The sequence below is a fragment of the Canis lupus genome, chromosome 8 (assembly GCF_048164855.1).
Source record: "Canis lupus baileyi chromosome 8, mCanLup2.hap1, whole genome shotgun sequence".
In the NCBI taxonomy this organism is placed as follows: domain Eukaryota; kingdom Metazoa; phylum Chordata; class Mammalia; order Carnivora; family Canidae; genus Canis; species Canis lupus.
Window position 1 is genome coordinate 66,264,681 of NC_132845.1, and position 20,612 is coordinate 66,285,292.

At 43.8% G+C, this 20,612-nt stretch overlaps 1 protein-coding gene across 3 annotated transcripts in view; it reads left to right on the top strand.

Annotated features, from left to right (window-relative positions):
- PMS2 (PMS1 homolog 2, mismatch repair system component) overlaps positions 1–20,612 on the top strand; it is a 28,200-nt gene that overhangs the window by 5,525 nt on the left and 2,063 nt on the right. For 2 of the 3 annotated variants that reach the window (XM_072836968.1, XM_072836969.1), the window contains exons 6-14: positions 2,021–2,188; positions 2,769–2,866; positions 4,425–4,524; positions 5,565–5,649; positions 7,558–7,713; positions 11,038–11,911; positions 15,618–15,785; positions 18,632–18,732; positions 18,944–19,113. In XM_072836968.1, coding sequence (XP_072693069.1) covers positions 2,021–2,188; positions 2,769–2,866; positions 4,425–4,524; positions 5,565–5,649; positions 7,558–7,713; positions 11,038–11,911; positions 15,618–15,785; positions 18,632–18,732; positions 18,944–19,113 — 1,920 coding nt within the window. Of the gene's footprint in view, positions 1–2,020; positions 2,189–2,499; positions 2,653–2,768; positions 2,867–4,424; positions 4,525–5,564; positions 5,650–7,557; positions 7,714–11,037; positions 11,912–15,617; positions 15,786–18,631; positions 18,733–18,943; positions 19,114–20,612 lie in introns of those variants that run through there. The other variant, XM_072836970.1, reaches the window with a different exon arrangement.

Below are 20,612 nucleotides of genomic sequence, written 5' to 3' on the forward strand. Positions count from 1 at the left end.
ATAACTCTACTACATATGATTACAGTTTTATAAAGACAAAGAAAGCAGCTGGCCTCAATATGTATAGAAAGAAGTCTGGAGGAGAAGACATGTGATTCTTGTGTGATTGTTATCAGTGGTTGTCCAGGGAGGTGTGCTTGTCTCTGTTTTTTGCTGTCTGCTTGTGCTTTTCTATTTTGTACATATATTTTTTCATAATCAAAAAGTTACTTAAACATATGCAGCTAAAAAAACTTTCTTGTAAAGCAATTTGTGCTGGTTATAACTGAAATTTTACAAAAATATGTATTTACTACAGGCAAGACTTAAACATTTTTTCTTTTTTATTTAAAAGAGAAAAAAAATTTTGTAGAGAAAAATTAAAATTTTTTTTTCTGTATCTCATGGTAAAAAAAATCAGTGCCTCAGAAATTAGAGCAATAAAGAACTCGTACTTACCAGAGATGACCATTGTTGATGGATTGAATGTATGTCTCTCCAGACTCCTTTCAGTTTCATGTCTTTATAAATCTTGAAAAACAATTTCAAGATTAATTAATTAATTAATATAATGAAATCAAGCAATACAGATTATGAAACGTTTAAGTAATGTAGAATTATATGTGGTAGAAGGTTGATCTTGGCTCTGCTGTCTTCCCAGAGTTTGGTGTATATCCAAACCTGTATACAGATATATAGAATCTTTATGTATATGTTTTGATATTTTTCTTTAACAATTAGGATCATAGGGACGCCTGGGTGGCTCAGTGGTTGAGCCTCTGCCTTTAGCTTAGGGCATGATCCCGGAGTCCTGGGATCGAGTCCCACATTGGGCTTCTTGCATGGAGCCTGCTTCTCCCTCTGCCTATGTCTCTGTCTCTCTCTATGTGTGTCTCTCATGAATAAATAAATAAAATCTTAAAAAAAAAAACCAATTAGGATATTATAAATCGGGCAGCCTGGGTGGGTCAACGGTTTAGCGCCCCCTTCAGCCCAGGGCCTGATCCTGGAGACCTGGGATCAAGTCCCACATCCGACTCCCTGCTTGGAGCCTGTTTCTCCGACTCTCTCTGTGTGTCTCTCATGAATAAATAAATAAAATATTTTTAAAAAAGGATATTATAAATCATAGGTATCTTTTTTGGCTGACTCATTACTTTATTCTTTATCATTCTACTATGATATAGATATCCCATAATTAGTTCCTTGTTGATGGTAGCTTAGGTGCTTTTTAATTTTCCACAATTACAGATTGTTCCAGTGAACATTTTTGTAATATGTCTTTGATTGTGCCAGTCTTTCTGTAAGGATAAATTTCTAGAGGAAGGATTATAAAGTCTAAGGGAATGCACTTTTTGATTTTTACAGTAGCAGGCGTGGATTACCTGGGTGGCTCTGTTAATTGAATGTCTGACTCTTGATTTCAGCTCAGGTCATGATCTCAGGGTCGTGGGATCCAGCCCAGGGTCAGGCTCCATGGTCAGTGAGGAGTCTTGAGATTCTTTCTCCCTTTCCATCTACTCCTTCCTCTCTCCCTCCCCTGCCCCCCACTCATGCTCTCTCTCTCTAAAAATAAAAATAAATAAAAATAAAATTCTAGCAGTGCATGTGGACACAAGAGAAGTGTGGCTAGGAACCTAACTAAGCCTGTGAGTTCTTTTACCCAGTACAGAGGCATATGGCTCATTCTGTCAGGAGCAATTGGCCTTATTCGTGTGCTGATATGAGAACATTGAATTGGATGTTTTAACTTGAATCATGTAATTCTTGTAGGATTATAAGTAAATAAAATATCTTTTTAAAAAGGGCAGCTAGGTGACTCAGTCAGTTAAGTGTCTGCCTTTGGCTCTGGTCCTGATCTCAGGGTCCTGGGATCGAGCCCCAAGTTGGGCTCCCTGCTCATCCGGGAGTCTGCTTCTCCCTCTCCTCCCTGCTTATGTGCTCTCTCGCTCTCTTTCTCAAATAAATATCTTTAAAAATTTTTTTTGATTCTTTTAGGTTTAAAGTAATACTGAGTCTCACATTTGTGTTTTTTATGCAGGAGTATGCCAAAATGGTCCAGGTCTTACATGCATACTGCATCATTTCAGTGGGCATCCGTATCAGTTGCAGCAATCAGGTTGGACAAGGAAGACGGCAGCTGGTGGTATGCACAAGTGGAAGCTCCAGCGTAAAGGAAAATATTGGATCGGTGTTTGGGCAGAAACAGGTAGTGGTAGCCCATTATTTAAGAAACATTTTATTATAGCTCTAGTTATTAGGGCAGGTTTCCATTGTCCTTTCCAAAGAATAGAGAATAAAACCCAGTGATCGATTTTCTTTTTTTTAAAGATTTTTATTTTTAAGTAAGCTCTACTCCCAACATGAGGCTCGAACTTACATGCCCGAGATCAAGAGTCGCATGCTCTATGGACAGAGCCAGCTAGGTGCCCCCAGTAATTGATTTTTGAGTTAGGTACTTATCACAAAAATTAATGTTGAGAGCTGAAGGATTTTTTTATTTTATTCTTCCAGAGAAGAAAACACTCCTTTTACTCTATCTGAAAAAGTATGTTGTGGGCAGTGTATTGGTTATGAATAAGTACAAGCTCAAGCCGTTCATCTCTCTAATAAAAAAATCACAATTATTCTTACTACCAGATGGAGCTGTTAGAGATTCTTTGTGCTCTTAATGTGAGTAGCCTGACCAGGTTAAAAAAAACACACCAAACCCTCATTCTATATCTTCCTTTCTGAAGTTAGGTTCATCCTGTTTGTGTTAGGAATTAACTACATCTTGTTTCTTTCAGCTGCAAAGCCTCATTCCTTTTGTTCAGCTGCCCCCTAGTGACTCCGTTTGTGAAGAGTATGGGTTGAACCGTGCTGATGTTCTGCATTCACGGTTTCAGTGAGTCAATTACTACCTTACTGCCTGGGGGTGGAGGGGATTGACAGAAAATAGCAATCAAACTTTTTTTGTTTTTAAAGATAATGATTTTAAGGCTTAATTTTTTTTTTAATTTTTAAATTTAAAAAAATTTTAGATTTATTTAGTTTTTTTTTTTAAGTCAAGTCTACACTGCATGGCAGCTCAAACTGAAAACCCCAAGATCAAGAAACACATGCTCTGCCTACTGAGCCAGTGAGGCGACCCAAGGCTTATAGTTTACATTCATTATAAAATTGTAGGCATTATTACTGCTGAGAAGGAGGATTTTTTTTTTAAGATTTTATTTGAGAGAGAGAGCATGAATGGGATAGAAAGTGAGAAGTAGACTCCCCACTGAGCAGGGAACCCGATGCAGGACTCGATCCCAGGACCCCAGGATCGTGACCTAAGCTGAAGGCAGATGCTCAACTGACTGAGCCACCCAGGTGTCCCAGAAAGAGGACTTCTGTAAAGGGGTCTGTTAATTAGTTCATTCAATATTTTGGGTCCTTGGTGCATTGTAGGGAGTTTCCTATTGAATTTGCCTTTGTAGTAAAGACCTTGTTTAGTAACCAATTAGAATAACTTTTAATTTATGTGTATGTTGCGCTTTATGAGGATTCAGCAGAGTGTAATAGAGGCTGTGCTCTTTAATTTATGCCTTACCCAGCATCTTGTCCAGCATCATTACTGTAAGAAAAATTGGCAGTTTTCCCTACTTGGGATTGGCCCTGGGACAGCCCATGTTGCTCATTGTCCCTGCACTTGCCTTTGGCTTTTATGCCTGAAGACACATTTCTTTACATTAACATACTGTTCTTACAGAAGTGTGCATATCCCTGAGGTAGTTTACAGGTAGAGTAAGCACTTTCACAACACTTTAGTAGGCAGGAGCTTGCTGATAGCAGATTTTAAAAGGGCAAGGAATGTGGGCAGAAATTGTGAATACAAGTCGTTGGACTCCCTGGACAACCAGTATGGTTAGCTTGAAGATTCCAGAATGTGAGTCTGAGATGAAAGTCACTCCTTGCGTGGAGGCCAAGAATTTAATAGGACAAGTGTGAGAGGAGAGCTGAAGCAAATCCCTTTTCAACCCACTGCGTTGCCGGTGCTGGATTTGCAGGAGCTGTAGAACATTCTGGAAGGTCCATGTTTTTGTGATTTATCAGAATGGAATACAGATACACATTAACTGACATGTTAATACTTAGCACATGGGGATCCCTGGATGGCGCAGTGGTTTGGCGCCTGCCTTTGGCCCAGGGCGCCATCCTGGAGACCTAGGATCGAATCCCACGTCGGGCTCCCAGTGCATGGAGCCTGCTTCTCCCTCTGCCTATGTCTCTGCCTCTCTCTCTCTCTCTCTATGTGTGTGTGATTATCATAAATTAAAAAAAAGAAAAAAAGAAAAAAAATACTTAGCACATGACTAGGAATTCTGTTTTTATTTTGTTTTTACTTTGAGAACGTATTTTCTGATGTGTTACTAACTCCTTTCATTCTGGAATCCTGCCCTTACCCTGTGAACATGGGACAGCATCTCGGGCTTCATCTCTCACTGTGCTCATGGTGTTGGAAGAAGTTCAACAGACAGACAGTTTTTCTTCATCAATCGGCGGCCTTGTGACCCAGCAAAGGTATCTAAAGATTTTTTTTTATTCATTTTTTTCTTTTTTGCCTTTAACTTTTAATCTTATTCATTTATCTAATAAGGTCTCATGACAATTTACATGGAACGTAGGACTTTGACACAGAAACCTGGCTTTAAGGAATTATCTTACTTCAGCCATTTAAAGAATCCCATTACATGGTTGTTTCAGTGATGCATGTGTATACACACATTGATATCCAACGTATTTATCACCATAGAAATTATCACTGTTTGTAGAAAGCAAACATATCAAAACATTTACCATCTTCTAGACTCTTCAGTCTAGAGTGACATGTTTGGATATGCTTCGTATTTTCTTCTTTTGTCCATTTTCCAGGAAAATAAGGGCCATGGTATCTTCTGCCTCTGGTTGTCCTAATGGAGTTATCTAGGTGTTAATGGTTTAGTTTTGATTTTGCTTCTTCAGCTACATTGGTACAATGTCACAGGTTGTTTTCAGGTGATATTTTAAAATGACTTTCATCTGTCAGATGTTCAACCTCTGCATTTTCCACTGGATTGTAGATGGTATGATTTTATAGTTTATCTTTGACCCCGTTTAATAATCACTTTAGGAAGTCATATAAATACATTTCTGTGTGCATTAGTGTGTGTTTAATGATCATTTCAGGTGCACCTACAGTATGTTAATGACACCAGGGTCAAATAACATAACCAAGAAATAAATAAATGGACTGCCCCTGCATCTTTTGATAATTCTTCAAAAGCATCTTTGGATTGGAAAAAGATTCACTTTTAAGGGTTGATAATTAAAACTATTCCTTAAAGGCACATGAGAAAACTTCTTTGGGCAATCGATACATTGATGATCTTGATTGTAATCCTACTGGCCTTGATAGTGAACTTATCAAACTGTATACTTTGAATATGCATAGTTTATGGCAGGCCCCCCTCGATAAAGCTGTTCAAATACATCCTTCTAGTTGGAACAGCTTATTGGGGGACAGGTTCTTTTTTTTTTTTTTTTTTTTACAGGTTCTTTTTTGATCTTTGTTTTGTACTTAGGTCTCCAGACTCGTGAATGAGGTCTATCACATGTATAATCGACATCAGTATCCATTTATTGTTCTTAACATTTCTGTTGATTCAGGTAAGTTCCACTGAACTCTCTGTCACATTAGTGACTTACCCCTAAAAGAGTAAAATGAAATTATAAAGCCCTGATATGACTGGAAAGAGACTTTTGTAGCAACAGTTAATGTTTTTTTTTTCTTATAGACTTTTAATTTTATTTCATAGACTTACTTTTTATGCAGCCTTTTCTACTTGAGACCAGGTTATTGTATTATCAGAAAAATGTGACTTTTTCCTGGCATCCAAAGTAGAAAGCAAACTAAATGTTCTCCCTCCTTTTAAAAATAACGCATGTTTTTGTTATGATTGGGGAAATTCTGGCTTATTGTTACCTAGAATTTTTTTTCTAGGCACTTAGAAATATGTGTACACTTTAAAAAAATATTTTTTTCTAGGCACTTAGAAATATGTGCACACTTTATAAAAATAGATAACGATATATGTACCTGCTCATATTCTTTGCAGGGAGAAAATAATTTTGAGTAAGTTTGTATCAAGCTCTTTATCCTTTTATATGAATTTTTTTTTTTTTACTATGTCATTAAATTTTTTTTTTTAGATTTATTTTTATTTATTTATGATAGACATAGAGAGAGAGAGAGAGGCAGAGACACAGGCTGAGGGAGAAACAGGCTCCATGCCGGACTCCGGGACTCAATCTCCCGGGACTCCAGGATCGCGCCCTGGGCCAAAGGCAGGCGCGAAACCGCTGAGCCACCCAGGGATCCCCTATGTCATTAAAAATTACTCAAACAGGGACGCCTGGGTGGCTCAGTGGTTGAGCATCTGCCTTTGGCTCAGGTCATGATCCTGGGATCCGGGATCAAGTCCTGCATCGGGCTCCCTGTGAGGAGCCTGCTTCTCCCTCTGCCTGTGTCTCTGCTTCTCTCTCTCAGTCTGTGTCTCTCATGAATAAATAAATAAATCTTTAAAAAAATTACGGAGAAACATTTAAATAGCAGTATTTCTTATATTTCAACATACAGATGTATCTTCAACTTTTTTTTTTTTAAGATTTTATTTCTTTTTCCATGAGAATACACAGAGAGGAGAGAGAGAGAGGCAGAGACACAGGCAGAGGGAGAAGCAGGCTCCATGCAGGGAGCCTGATGTGGGACTTGATCCCGGGACTCCAGGATCACTCCCTGGGCTGAAGGCAGCGCTAAACCTCTGAGCCACCCGGGCTGCCCAACTTTTTTTTTTTTTTAAAGACTTATTTGAGAGAGAGAGAGCACACATATGCAGGTGGGGTAGGGAGGGGCAGAGGCAGAGAATATCCAAGCAGACTCCCACTGAGCATAGAGCCTGATGCAGGGTTCAGTCCCATAACCCTGAGATCATATCCTGAGCCAAATCCAGGAGTCAGACACCTAATCAATTGAGCCACCCAGGTGCCTCATAGCTTAAGCTTTTTAAATTCTTAGCCTTAATTTAAGCTGTCTTCAGTTTTTGGAAATTTAAATACTATCCTTATAATTAAATTGTTATCTATATTTTGGTTATTCCTTTAAGATACATTTCTAGAACTAGAATTACTATGTCCATGACTATGATCATGCTATACTAATTCATACATCTACTAGTGGTATACTGGCTAGTATCATTTTTAATTAAATTCAGTGCATGATAGGAGGACTTTTTTTTCACCTTGCAGTTTTCTATCATATGTTTTCATGTGTTTATTTGCTTCTTTTTTTTTTTTTGCTAATTATCCAAATACTTGCATATCCTGTCCATTTAATAAATCGTCCATCTTTTTCTTATTTCTTTGAAAGAGCTAATGTTTTAGTTTATAAATATTAACCTGGCCCCTGCAATGTTTTTAATAGTACTTTGGTAACTGCAAGTGAGTAAGATGGGGTAATTTCTATTATTGAAGGTGATTTTAAACATAAGGACTATCCTTTTTCTTTTTTTGTCTTAGAATGTATTGATATCAATGTTACCCCAGATAAAAGGCAAATTTTACTACAAGAGGAGAAGCTTTTGTTGGCAGTTTTAAAGACGTCTTTGATAGCAATGTTTGATAGCAACGTCAACAAACTCACTGTCTCTCAGCAACCATTGTTGGATATTGAAGGTAAGAAAAATACAATGTATGGACAGCTTCTAAAACTCACAGCTATTGTGATACTTTTCCTTATTTTTTTCTGAGGTAAATTTTTGTTTTTTAAGATTTTATTTATTGAGAGAGCAGGAGCTAGGAGAGGGACAAAGAGAAAGGGACAAGCTGATTCCCCCCTGAGCAGGGAGCCTGATGTGAGACTTGATCCCAGGACCCGGAGATCTTGACCTGAGCTGAAGGCAGACGCTTAATAGACTGAGCTACTCAAGCATCCCATGAAGTCAAGTTTTTTTTTTACATGGAACAAAATGTAATGTGCCAATCCTCTTCTTTTATTTTTTTATTTTATTTTTTTATTTTATTTAATTTTTTAAAGATTTATTTATTTATTTATTTATTTATGATAGAGAGAGAGAGAGAGAGAGAGGCAGAGACCCAGACAGGGGGAGAAGCAGGGAGCCCGACGCAGAGAGAGAGAGAGAGAGAGAGGCAGAGACACAGACAGGGGGAGAAGCAGGGAGCCCGACGCAGGGAGCCTGACGCAGGACTCGATCCCGGGACTCCAGGATTGCGCCCTGGGCCAAAGGCAGGCGCCAAACTGCTGAGCCACCCAGGGATCCCCTAATCCTCTTCTTTTAGGCAGGATGGGTCACACTCAATAGTGTAGAGCTGCAGATGTAAGGAAGTCTGATTAACGAGAGGATTGACAGGCGTGTTTGGCACATACAGGAATGTGTTCTTATCGAGACTCAACCGTTTTTCTTTAATAAACACTGCTGATTGCTACAAGCCTTTTGTTCATTTCCAGAGTTCTGAGAAAGTCACTTCTGACCACTTTTGCCTGTTTTCCCATTTCTTTGATGGAGTGGGAAATTTCTGAGGCCTTCATTGTGCCATTTCCCACATTACCCCTGTGCCATCTTCACTGGGTGGCATGTTGGAATGAGCATTGCCAGCATCTGTAATAATAATACGCACAGTCATTATTTTACTGCCTGGTCACACGTGATCAGTTGTTTATGTAGTTTAATTCTTTTTTTTTTTTTTAAGATTTATTTATTCATGAGAGACACAGAGAGAGGGGCAGAGACACAGGTAGAGGGAGAAGCAGACTCCCCACAGGGAGCCCAATCCGGGACTCAATCCTAGGACCTCAGGATCACAACCTGAGCCAAAGGCAGATGCTCAGCCACTGAGCCACTCAGGTTCTTTTTTATCCAAACCAAGTACAGCTGGGGCATCCGGGAGGAGGACCAGGGTTGAGCTCCAGCTGTCTTCCGTGGCAGAGGGAAGAGTTGGCCATTACCTCCCCTGTTGCCCACATCTGCTCCTTAGGGTTCATACTGTCTTCTGTGGGCCAACCCGCCCAATCTCCATGTCTGTATGTGCAGGGAGGCGGGTGGTGGGTGCCCATCATTGTGTCCTCCAAGAGCTAAGACCAGAGCTGTTGAGGGAGCTGAACTAGAGTTTGGTGGGAAGCTAAGTTGACAAATGCATATTGCTCCCAGTGAGAGGAGATGGTTTGGGGATGAGGCTTTATAAACTGAAGATAGAGGAGAAGCTGTAAGTTAGGAGTTTAAGGGAGGGCAGGGATACAGAGCAGCTCCATCCTGGCATTCCCTATCACGGCAGGGGTGAGGAGAGGTGGATTTGGAAGATGGGGGCAGGCTCTCATTCTGATAATCTGGGAATAAGGTGGAGGTGAAGCTCCAGAGGGGTGGGGTGGGGCAGGAGCACGGAAGCTCTGATAGTGCTGGAACTTTGGTTTGGACACGGTGAACCCCTGTCAGCCTTGCTTGCTCTTGGCATGGGGCGATATGGATGTGCGTGGAGATGGGGTGGAGGGTGGTGAGTCATCCACATCTTCGTCGAAGTGGGCCAGGGTGGCATCTCTGAGCCCACTCACAGATACTTTGCCAGAGGCCACCCTATAAAGAGAATCTACTCAAAATATCAGGGCATCCTGAAGCACACAGTGTTGTAACTAAGGCCCCCTTTCAGCCATTTTACTGAATTCAGAAATTAACACGAATGTATGAGCCCTAAGGTCAAGACGTAGCGCCCATAAACCAGCCTGGTACCCCTTTCCTTACACTGCCCCCTGGTGGTGACCATTTTCCTGACTTTTTTTTTTTTTAAGATTTTATTATTTATTTATGAGAGCCGGGTGGGGTTGCAGAGACACAGGCATAGGGAGAAGCAGGCTCCCTGCAGGGAGCCCAATGTAGGACTTGATCCCGGAACTCCAGGACCACGCCCTGGGCCGAAGGCAGGGGCTAAAACGCTGAGCCACTCAGGGATCCCCTCCTGACTTCTGAAACCACAGGTTCTTTTTATCTGCTTTTAACTTGAAGCCATCTAGTATGTAGGCTCTTTTGGATTTGTTTCTTTCAGTATCTTGTGAGGCTCATCCACATCACGTGGAGCAGCTGATGCCTTCCTTCCTTCCTGAGCAGCATTCCCTTGTATTTAAATGCCACAATCTGTGGACAGTTGGGTTGCTTCTGAGATTGGGCTGTCGTGATTAGAACAGCCATGGACACCTGTCTGTGGCTTTGGTGGGTTTGGGTGCCCTTTCTGACAGGAGTGCCAGGTCTCAGGCCTGCATCGTGTTTAGATTCAGGAGCTCTTCCCAGTGGGTTTTCCAAAGCAATTGTACCCATGGCACTACCACCAGCGGTATTTATTTTATTTATTTATTTTATTATTATTTATTTATTATTTATTATTTATTTTTTTAAGATTTTATTTATTCATGACAGACACAGAGAGAGAGAGAGAGAGACAGGCAGAGACACAGGCAGAGTGAGAAGCAGGCTCCATGAGGGTAGCCTGATGCGGGACTTGATCCTGGGACTCGGATTGCACCCTGAGCCAAAGGCAGCCATTCAACCTCTGAGCCACCCAGGTGTCCCTATTTTTATATTTCTTAAAGATTTTGTTTATTTATTCATGAGAGACACAGAGAGAGGCAGAGATATAAGCAGGCTCCTCTTGGGGAGCCTGATGTGAGACTTGATCCCGGACCTGGGATCACACCCGAGCTGAAGGCAAATGCTTAACCGCTGAACCATTCAGGCACTGGTTAAACACCAGCGGTGTTTAAACCTTCCTTTTGATCCTAGTCCCTGGGAACTTGTGTTGTTTCTTAAATTTTTACCCATGCTGGTATCTAGTAGCATCGATACTGTGGTTTTGAGTCATATGTCCTTTACATCGAACGTGGAACCATCTTCGTCTTTTTGATCTGTGCCTCTGTGCAGTGCCTGCTCCAGTGGAAATAGCCTCTGATTCCATTTCCATGCAGCCCCTGATACTCTTCTGTTTGTATCTACGCAGGTCATGTAATAAAAACGCATCAGGCAGAAATGGACAAGCCCCTGGCAGAAAAACAGGATAGTCCTGCTTTGTTCAGGACCGAAGGAGAAGAGAAAAGGGCTGTGACCATCTCCAGACTGAGAGAGAACTTTTCTCTTCGGCACACAACAGAGAACAGGTCTCGGGGCCCCCAGACCCCTGAATCAAGGCAGATCTCCCCAAGACAGAAAAGGCACATACAGTTGCCTGGCGCTTTGCACTCCCCCTGCACCCCGAGGCCCGTCCCTGACACCAACTCATGTGGTCCTCAGGAGGTGGTGAGACATTTGGATGAGGGCCCCTGTGGCCGCAGTAACAGGGTGGACATAGAACAGGAATCCGGGCCCAGCCACCTGTCAGGTGGCCTGGGGGAAGGGCTGAGCGCCCCAGAAGCGGGCAGTCACTCTGGCGGGGTGTCTGCTGCTTGCGCCCCTGAGGACACGCTTTCACAAGGAAGTGCAGAGTCACCTGAGATCGACCATCACCCTGCTGATGCCGGAGGCCAGCTCGACCATGAGAACAGTGGCCAGACATGTCGAATCTCGCCTCAGCCTGCAGACATGTCCTTCTCAAACACAAAGCGTTTTAAAAAAGATGGAGCGCCTCTAAATTCTGATGCCCACCCAGGGCTGGTGAAGACTCGGAACACGCCAGCGTCTCAGGTTGATGTGGCTGTTAAGATCAATAAGAAAGTAGTGCCCCTTGCCTTTTCTATGCGCTCCCTAGCTAAACAGATAAAGCAGTTGAGGCAGCAGGGACAGCAAAGAGAAGGCGAGCAGAACTGTAGGAAGTTCAGGGCCAAGATTTGCCCTGGAGAAAACCAGGCTGCGGAAGATGAACTAAGAAAGGAGATAAGGTAAAGATCTTTCTCAGAACTGTTTGTGTTCGTGTCGGAGAGCCATGGCCAGGGAGCAAGGCTGATCCTTCCAGCCTCTACTTTTGCTCTTGGGGGTGTCCTCTGTCCTGCGCCTCCCCTCTTCTGGCTCAGAGTGCAGCTGTGGCCCCTCCTTGGTTCCAGTGTCCCATCCTCTAGCTGCTGGACAGATGGATGGACCTACCTGGGGGCCTTCCCTCCACTGCCGGCATGGGGCACCCCAATGTCAAACTCACCTGAGCTCCTCTCTCTTCCTCTCCCAGGCCCCTTTCTCTCTGCCCTCTCAGTGCTCCTTCTCAAAGATTCTCATTTTGGAGCCCATCTCTCCACGGCTTTGTCATTAATTAACCTCACTGGTGCGTCCTTGGTGCTCTTTCCATTCACCACCTTCTTCTCATTGCCTCTCACATGCGACAAATTGATTTTCTTTAAAGCGGTCTTTATGAAACCTTTCAAGCATTATTTCCTTAGATTTTCTTAGCACCTCTTTGCTACTGGTCCACGTTAATCACCTCCTTGACCCTGACCTCACTTCTTTGTTAAAGGTTTCCAGCTCACAGCACCTCCTTCCTGCGCTGAATTCATGGTGGTTGTGGGAGACATTGCTCTTTCCTGTTATTGATTTATTAGCAAAAATTATAATGCATTATCAAGCCTGTGGATTCCGGAAGATTACATAGTGTAGGGCTAAGTAATGAAGGGAGTCAATTTAAAGAAAACTATTAATAATACTGACAATAGAAAATACTGGTCACCACTTTGTTGACATTAATTGCATACAATGTGGTGACTTCTAAAAATGATGACTCCTCTTGAAATATGTAACTTTCATCTTTTTAAACATCATGTACGATTTGCCTGGGCAGGTACTAAAAAGTACTGTGTCCTGTACATAGTCCAACTCAGTAATTACATGGAAATTTTGTGGCATTTTTAGTCTGGACCACACAGACTTTGCTTAACTTGGACTATGAATTCTCCAATAGCAAGCATTATATATTTCCCTTGATATCCATGCCTAACTTATACTGAGAAGGGTTTTCGGGAAGTAATTCCTTTAAAGTGTGTGTGATTAATGGAGGTGGGATCTGGGGCCTGTGAACTCTGAGGAATGTAGTGGTGAGCCAGGCTCCCCAATCACACACAATCATGGAACAGGTGCTTGATGAGGAAAGACCTGTAAGGTGCTCCAAATGAAAACCAATTATGCTTCCTCCTTGGACTCCTCTAGCTCTCTCAGTGGGTGAAATCAGTTGTAATTTTAAAAAATAGTGATTTTTTAAAAGATTTTTATTTGAGAGAGAGCAAGCGAGCATGTGCACAAGCAAAGAGAGGGGCAGAGACAGAGAAGCAGGGAGTCCGACACGGTGCTCAATCCCAGGATCCTGAGATCATGACCTGAGCCAAAGGCAGACCTTAACCAACTGAGCCACCCCAGTGCCCCTAAAAATAGTGATTTTAATTCAACAAATATCCATCGATCACCTGTTGTCATGGTTCTTGAATTTATCGTCACATAAGATTATTGCAGAAGCTTGTTCGAAAAGCAGAACCTAGGGCCAGCCTCCAGGAGATTCTGCTTAATAGATCTGGTTGATGGTGGGTGTGGGGCCCAGGAATCTGCATTTTTGATCGGTAACCACCTCCCCCCAAGTGGTCACTCTGAGAAACCCTGATCCACAGTGGGCCTGCTGTCAGCTTTTGGCCTTCAGTGCACAGCTGCTGGTCGGCTCTTGGTTCTGAGCTATGGTTCTGCCGATGGCCTTCTCCTGAGACCCACTCGGGGCGAAAGATGAGGCAGTAATTAAAAGCACTGTGGTCGTGTTTGCCAGCTTTTGTGTTTATATTTTGAGTCATAACTAGATATATCAAGTTGTAAAGCTCTATCTTTTAGTTTATGGTGGGAGATACACCTGCAGACAGAATTCCTGAGTCTTCAGGCGGGTACAGGCTCTTCTCGTGGGGAATCCACCTGAGAGCCAGAGCCCAGAATCAGAGCAGGGATCTGGCATTCGTGCCACTTCGCCAGGTGTTGCCCGTCAGTTCAAATCCACTGTACTTTGCCCTGCTTTGCAACCCTGGAGGCTGGGCCATGTAAGCGTTTCTCCTGGTGCACTGCTAGACTTTGTCAGTAGGGGGCGCTGGAGGGACACTGCAAGACAGGGGGCCCAGCTTCTCCCTTGCTTCTTGGCTGCCCTTGTCTTTTCCTCTTAAAAGCCAGTTGCCAGCAGCAGGCCTAGCATTGCTCACTCCTTTGCTCCAGCCGACTTAGCAGACTTATTTTTACCCAGTGGGCTGCAGGTCTAAAGCTCAGCCAGGGAGGGGGGATGGGTGCTTTTCTAGGAGTTACTTCTCTGGATGTGCTCCCTCATCCCTGGACATAGGAGCTGCCTCCTCTGTTACTCCTGTGTTTCTTAGCTAATTAATCACCTTATACTAGTTTCCAATACTTTGTTATGAATTTTCCCTGCCCAAATCAATGGTGTGGTTTTTGTGTCTTGATTGGACTCTGATGTAGAATTACTACCAGGAATGGTCCTGGGAGAGACACCCTCAAGACAGGGTTTGGGGATTGGTTTAATCCTACCTTGGACTTGAGCTCAGTGCTGAGCAGTTTGCCAACAGGAAATGGAGGTCAGTAACCCGTGGCACATAGAGACATCACTGTTAGACCATCGCCTGTGGTTGACTGGTGAAGCACCAACCAGAGTAAGTCCCCTGGGAGCTGAGGTGGCTGCTGTGGTGTGGGAGGGACCTTCCTTGGTGCTCCGGAGCACTTACAGAAAGGACTAGCTCAGGTCTCCGTTCCAGGCACCGTCTGGAAACCAGGGTGCTTCCATGGAAGCTCTGACAGAGTCTCGTGTCCTCTGGCCACAGGGTTGATCCTCTTGGCCACTTCACAAAATTTAGTTGTGTGGTGTGTAGAATGGCAATGTCAGTTTGTCACGTGAAGATCAGTGGTAGTATCAATCTCTCATCTACACTGATGCACACCATCACTAGTGGAATTAGATTTTGAAGCCACCCACCATAGGACCTGTTGGTGAGCGTAGCAGTTATCTATCTAGAAGGATTGATAACCCAGGATTGGTGAAAAGGTAGTCTTACACACTGTTGGGAGGGCATACTTCTGCAGATCTATCCAAGTAAAAAAAATGTACATACGTAATTCTACATCCAGAGATTATGGCACAGAAATGCTCCCAGAATAGAGTGGATTTATGTCCATTAGCTTTTGTTGCAGTGTTGTTTGTATTACTCAAAATGGAAACCATGGAAATGTCTTTTAGTACAGAATTTGTCAGACAAGTTATGGTACATCCACACAGTGAGTTCCTACGTGGCCATTGAAAAGAATGAAAGATCTGTATACACGGGTCTGAAAGAGCGCCTAAGATGCATTGTTAAGTGATGGGAGTAGAACAGCATGAAGAATTAGGATTACATTTTTGTTTGTTTAAAACAATGCGTAGACAAAGGTCTGGAAGGATGTATGGCAAATGAGCATTAGTAACTAACGCCATGTCTGGGGAGCTGGATGAATGAATGAACAATGTTATCTTCAGAAAGTGGGATTATTAGGGACTTTCTCTATGTTTTTGTATTTTTTTATTACAGTCTGTTTCATAATCAGAAAAGTAATCTTTCACAGTTAAAATATCTCATAATGAACCTTTTCTACACGCAGTAAAACAATGTTCGCAGAAATGGAGATCATTGGTCAGTTTAACTTGGGATTTATAATCACCAAACTGAAGGCAGACATCTTCATAGTGGACCAGCACGCCACGGATGAGAAGTACAACTTTGAGATGCTGCAGCAGCACACGGTCCTCCAAGGCCAGAGGCTCATAGCGTGAGTTTGCTTTACCATTCAGATTTCTCAGTATAGTCTCACCCCTCAAGTTTAAGACCTAAGAACTTAATGTGTATGTGTCTGTTTTTTTAGTCACAAGCATCCCTGCGGCAGATTTTTATACTTTTTACATAATAATAGTCATACCTGTCATTTACTTATTTTTTTTTAAAGATTTTATTTATTTATTCATGAGAGACATACATAAGGAGAGGCAGAGACACAGGCAGAGGGAGAAGCAGGCTCCTTGCAGAGAGCCTGTGTGGAACTTGATCCTGGGACTGGGATCACGCCCTGAGACGAAGGCAGATGCTCAACCGCTGAGCCACTCAGGCGTCCCACATCTGCCATTTATTGAATGCTTGTTATGTGTCGGGTACTGTTGAAATGCATTTACAGGGATCCCTGGGTGGCGCAGCGGGGGATCCCTGGGTGGCGCAGCGGTTTGGCGCCTGCCTTTGGCCCAGGGCACGATCCTGGAGACCCGGGATTGAATCCCACGTCGGGCTCCCGGTGCATGGGGCCTGCTTCTCCCTCTGCCTGTGTCTCTGCCTCTCTCTCTCTCTCTCTCTCTGTGACTATCATAAATAAATAAAAATTTAAAAAAAAAAAAAAAAAAAAAAAAAAAGAAATGCATTTACACTCATTAACTCATTTAATCCTCCCACACCTATGAGGTAGCTGCTATTCCCGTCAGCACTTCACAGGTGATCTCACTTAGGCACGTAAACAGCAGTTAACATAACTTTCCCAAGTTCATATAGCTAATGTATTCTTTTTTTTTTTTTTTAAGATTTTATTTATCTACTGGGGAGAGAAAGAGCATGCATATGAATGGGGGGAGAGAGAGAGGGAGAAGCAGGCTCCTCGCTGAGCAGGGAGCCCGATGTGGGACTCCATCCCAGAACCCTGGAATCACGACCTGAGCTGAAGGCAGATACTTAACTTACTGAGCCACTCAGGTGCCCTGCTAATGTGTTAAGTATCAAGTCTTTTACCTTTTCTGGTTGGCCAGAAAATCTTTTTGATGAAGGGCAATTTATGGTATGTTGTGTGTCAGTTTATTATAGCGCATAGGGTTTACGTGTTCAGGAAGGTGGCACTGCCTGTGTGTTGGTCCTCAGCTAGACTAGGTCACCAAGTTCAGTTAGTCACTGCAGAATTTGGTGTTTTTCCTCCACTTTGCCAATCTGCCTGTTTTACACTGACAGCTGTATAAGGTGGAGGGAGGTTGTATCATGTGAACCAGAAGTCTTTTCTTAAAGCCAAGTTAGAAGAAGAGGTCCTGGATTTTCATTTGGGAAATTCAGTGACATAGAGAAATAAACTCAGATCCCAACAGGAGTAGATCCTGGCATGTAGAAATGTTCTACTACAATAGTCACTCAGCTGGGGAAATACACTGAGTCTACGGAGTACTCTGTTTCCAATGGATGGTTGAATTCTATTTATTTTCAGCAGGTGAAAGTGGTAACACTAAAGACATTCAGTAAGCTGCTTTATCAGGGTACTTGAGTGGCACAGTTGGTTAAGTGTCTGACTCTTGGTTTTGGCTCAAGTCTTGATCTCAGGGTTGTAAGATTGAGCCCCAAGGTGGGCTCTGTGCTCAGTGGGGGGGTCTGCTTGAAGAATCTCTTCCTTTCCCCTCCTCCCACTCAAGGAGGGATTTTGATTTCTATAAATAAATAAATATAAATAAATAAATAAATAAATAAAATCTTAAAAAGAAAAAGCTACTATATCATACTGGATCATTCCTGCCCTTTTTATAGAGGTCATTTAGTTTTTAGCCATTTTGCATAGATAAGGTCTCATTTGTGGCCTTTCAGGTCGGCTCAGGTAATCATAGGCCATGTGGGGTCCCAAATGGACCATATTTCAAGGTTAAAGAGCATAGGTCAATCCTTTCCTACCAGGCCCCGCATGCTCTGGCCCTCCCTATGCCCTCACCTCCTTGTTCTCCGTGCTTGAGGCACACTGGCCATCTTTCTTTTTCAAAACCTTGATAGGCCTGATGATTTCCTGTGGCCATTAAGGAAAACGAAGTAGATCTTTTTTGTTGCTCTGGGAACATCAGTGATCCATCCTTGGGCCTTTGCACAGACTTTTCCCTGCCTAGAATGTTTGTCTCTGCACTCCCCCCTCTGTCCATTACCTGATAACTGCCGACCCACCCCCAGATCTCAGAGGCTCCTTCCTCAGAGACACCTTCCCTGACCCCTGTCTCCAGGTTGGTCTCACTTGCTCTGTGCTCTTATGGCTCTGGGTGTCTCTTCCTCCTGATTGGCAGCACGCTTTGTAATTATAGTTTGCTGGATCCATGGCCTTCTTCCCCACTGGTCTCTTACTCCATAAGGGCAGAGACTGGGCATATGTATGTGTGCACCATCCTACCTCCTGCCCTTATCAGTGTCTCTCCGATTAAGTGCTTGGTGAATCCGGGAGGACAGTGGATGGATTGTGGACAGATGGAGAGAGAAATGTTGCAGCATCTTTATCTGCTTTCAAATGCTGTAATGTAACACAGGAAGGAAAAGTAGCACCTTCATGTTCTACCTTTATCTTTAAGGAGCGGATTCAGAGAAGCACGGGGTCATTGTGGTGGGGTGACAGATTGGGGAAAGTTGGCTACTTCTGTGAGCATTTTAACTTTAATAAAATGATAAAAGGGGAATTCTTGAGAAGTTATGTGATAGGAAGGGCACGTAGCTCAAGGAAGTATCGCTACTCGTGTTGCTTTTTGAAAGGAATTCAGAAAAGTATGCACTGTTGAGTTTCACTTCTGCCTTATAGCTAAATGTTTGACTTCGAAATTGGGCTTGAATCTCCTCTCTCTGTCCTTTCAGACCCCAGACTCTCAACTTAACGGCTGTCAATGAAGCTATTCTAATAGAAAACCTGGAAATATTCAGAAAGAATGGCTTTGATTTTGTTATCGACGAAGGAGGTGAGTTATTAGGACTTTAGAGTGCGTCCTGTCAGTGTCTGGAACAGTCCCTGAGGTTCTGCAGATCAGTGTATTTTATCAGAGGCAGACATGGATCCCCCAAATAGCATTTCGCTTCTTTCCCCTCTTCTGGCGTTCATTATTAGAGGTAGCACTCAGGTGAAATGTGCTCTTCAAATCACAGATTCTTCTCCCAATTTTATTCTTTTAGCTCCAGTCACTGAAAGAGCTAAGTTGATTTCCTTGCCAACTAGCAAAAACTGGACCTTTGGACCCCAGGACATCGATGAACTGATCTTTATGCTGAGTGACAGTCCTGGGGTTATGTGCCGTCCTTCCCGGGTCAGGCAGATGTTTGCCTCCAGAGCCTGTCGGAAGTCTGTAAGTAAAGATGGTTCATCTGCTGGGACTTGGAGGCCCTACTCAGCCTTGTGGTGGCAGCAGCTCCCAGGCTGGCCCACAACCAGGCAGCGTTGTTGGTGGTGGTGGCTGTGCCTGCCCTGGGTCATCGTATGTAACACGTGCCTCTGCACCACTGTACCCTGTACACTAAACAAGCCCGCCATATCTCTGACCTCTGACCCATAATCACTGCTCCTTCTCTACTTCCGTCAGGCAGCTGGCTCTGTTAGAGCTTTTGCAGATCCCAGAGTGGTGAGCTATCTAGGCACATAGTTCATCTGTGGACCTTATGGGAGTAACATGGGCAGATGAGCTTTGCTGCTGCACGGGGCTTTGTAAGTCCTTCTATCAGCAGGCTCCTGGCAGGGCACCCTGGTGCTCTGCTGCCATTCAGGTTGTCCTGGAGGTGATGGCAGCAGGTGGTGATCAGCCTGGTGTCAAAGTAAACTAGGTGCATCTGAACTACCCGGCCCCTGGGAGCGCCCAGGATGGCCTCCCTTCATCAGATTCTCCCTGAGCCCTGACTATGTGGCCCACCTCGTTCAGGTGCTGGGGACATAGGTGACAAAAAGGATGAGGTCTTGGTGCTTGCAGAGCTTTCAGTTTGGTGGGGAGGAAAAGACCTAAGCAAAAACAGTGACAACTTCCAGCAGTAATAGGTTTGGGAAAGAAGTTAAAACATGGGGCTGGGGAGTGGCCATGGAAACCCGGGCGAGCAGTTGAGATGTTGGCCAGGGAAGGGCTGTCCGAGGCTGGTGCATCTGAACTAACACTCCAAACAAGAAACAGCGAGTGCAAAGCCAGGAGATTGTTTGAACCAAGCCAGAGTCTCCCCACGTGACTTGGAGCAGGGCCAGAATGCCAGCAGAGTGGTTTTGATCTGGTGACCCACACGGGGCCACACAATCCTGGTGGGAACCTGGGAGCCTTTGTTGCTGGGGGCGCCAGAAGGTAGATGGCACCACCTTCTGGAAACAATAGCTTGCTCACATTTTGGGGGGGGTGTGGGTGGCCTAAAAGCTATTTTAGACATGCTGTGTTTGAGGTCCCATCAGGCTATAAGTGGAGGTGTCTTAAGGTGTCTTAAAAACGGTCTGATTAATGAATCAGAGCTCAGGGGAAATGTCAGTGCTGGAGATAAAACTTTATAGCCTTGGGATTGCATGAAGTTACTCAAGGCAGGGTTCTCGGGTCTGACTGCCAGCCACAGGTCTTTCTCTGATGAAGACCTAATACTGCTGCCCAGATCTCATGGTGAATCGGGGCAGAGCAGATGGACCTGTGCTAATAGCCAGGCATCTCAGAATCCTGTCTGAACGTGACTCAGCTCTTTGGTGCCCCCAGTTGCCCCTTCCCTCCACACCCTGGCAGGCCCGTTGTACTGCGGCTCTCTGTGTCCTCCCATCAGCACAGTCGCTGGCCAAGGTGGCTCCCTTCTGCCGCACCCTGAGGGGCCCATCCACTCCTTCAGTTCCAGC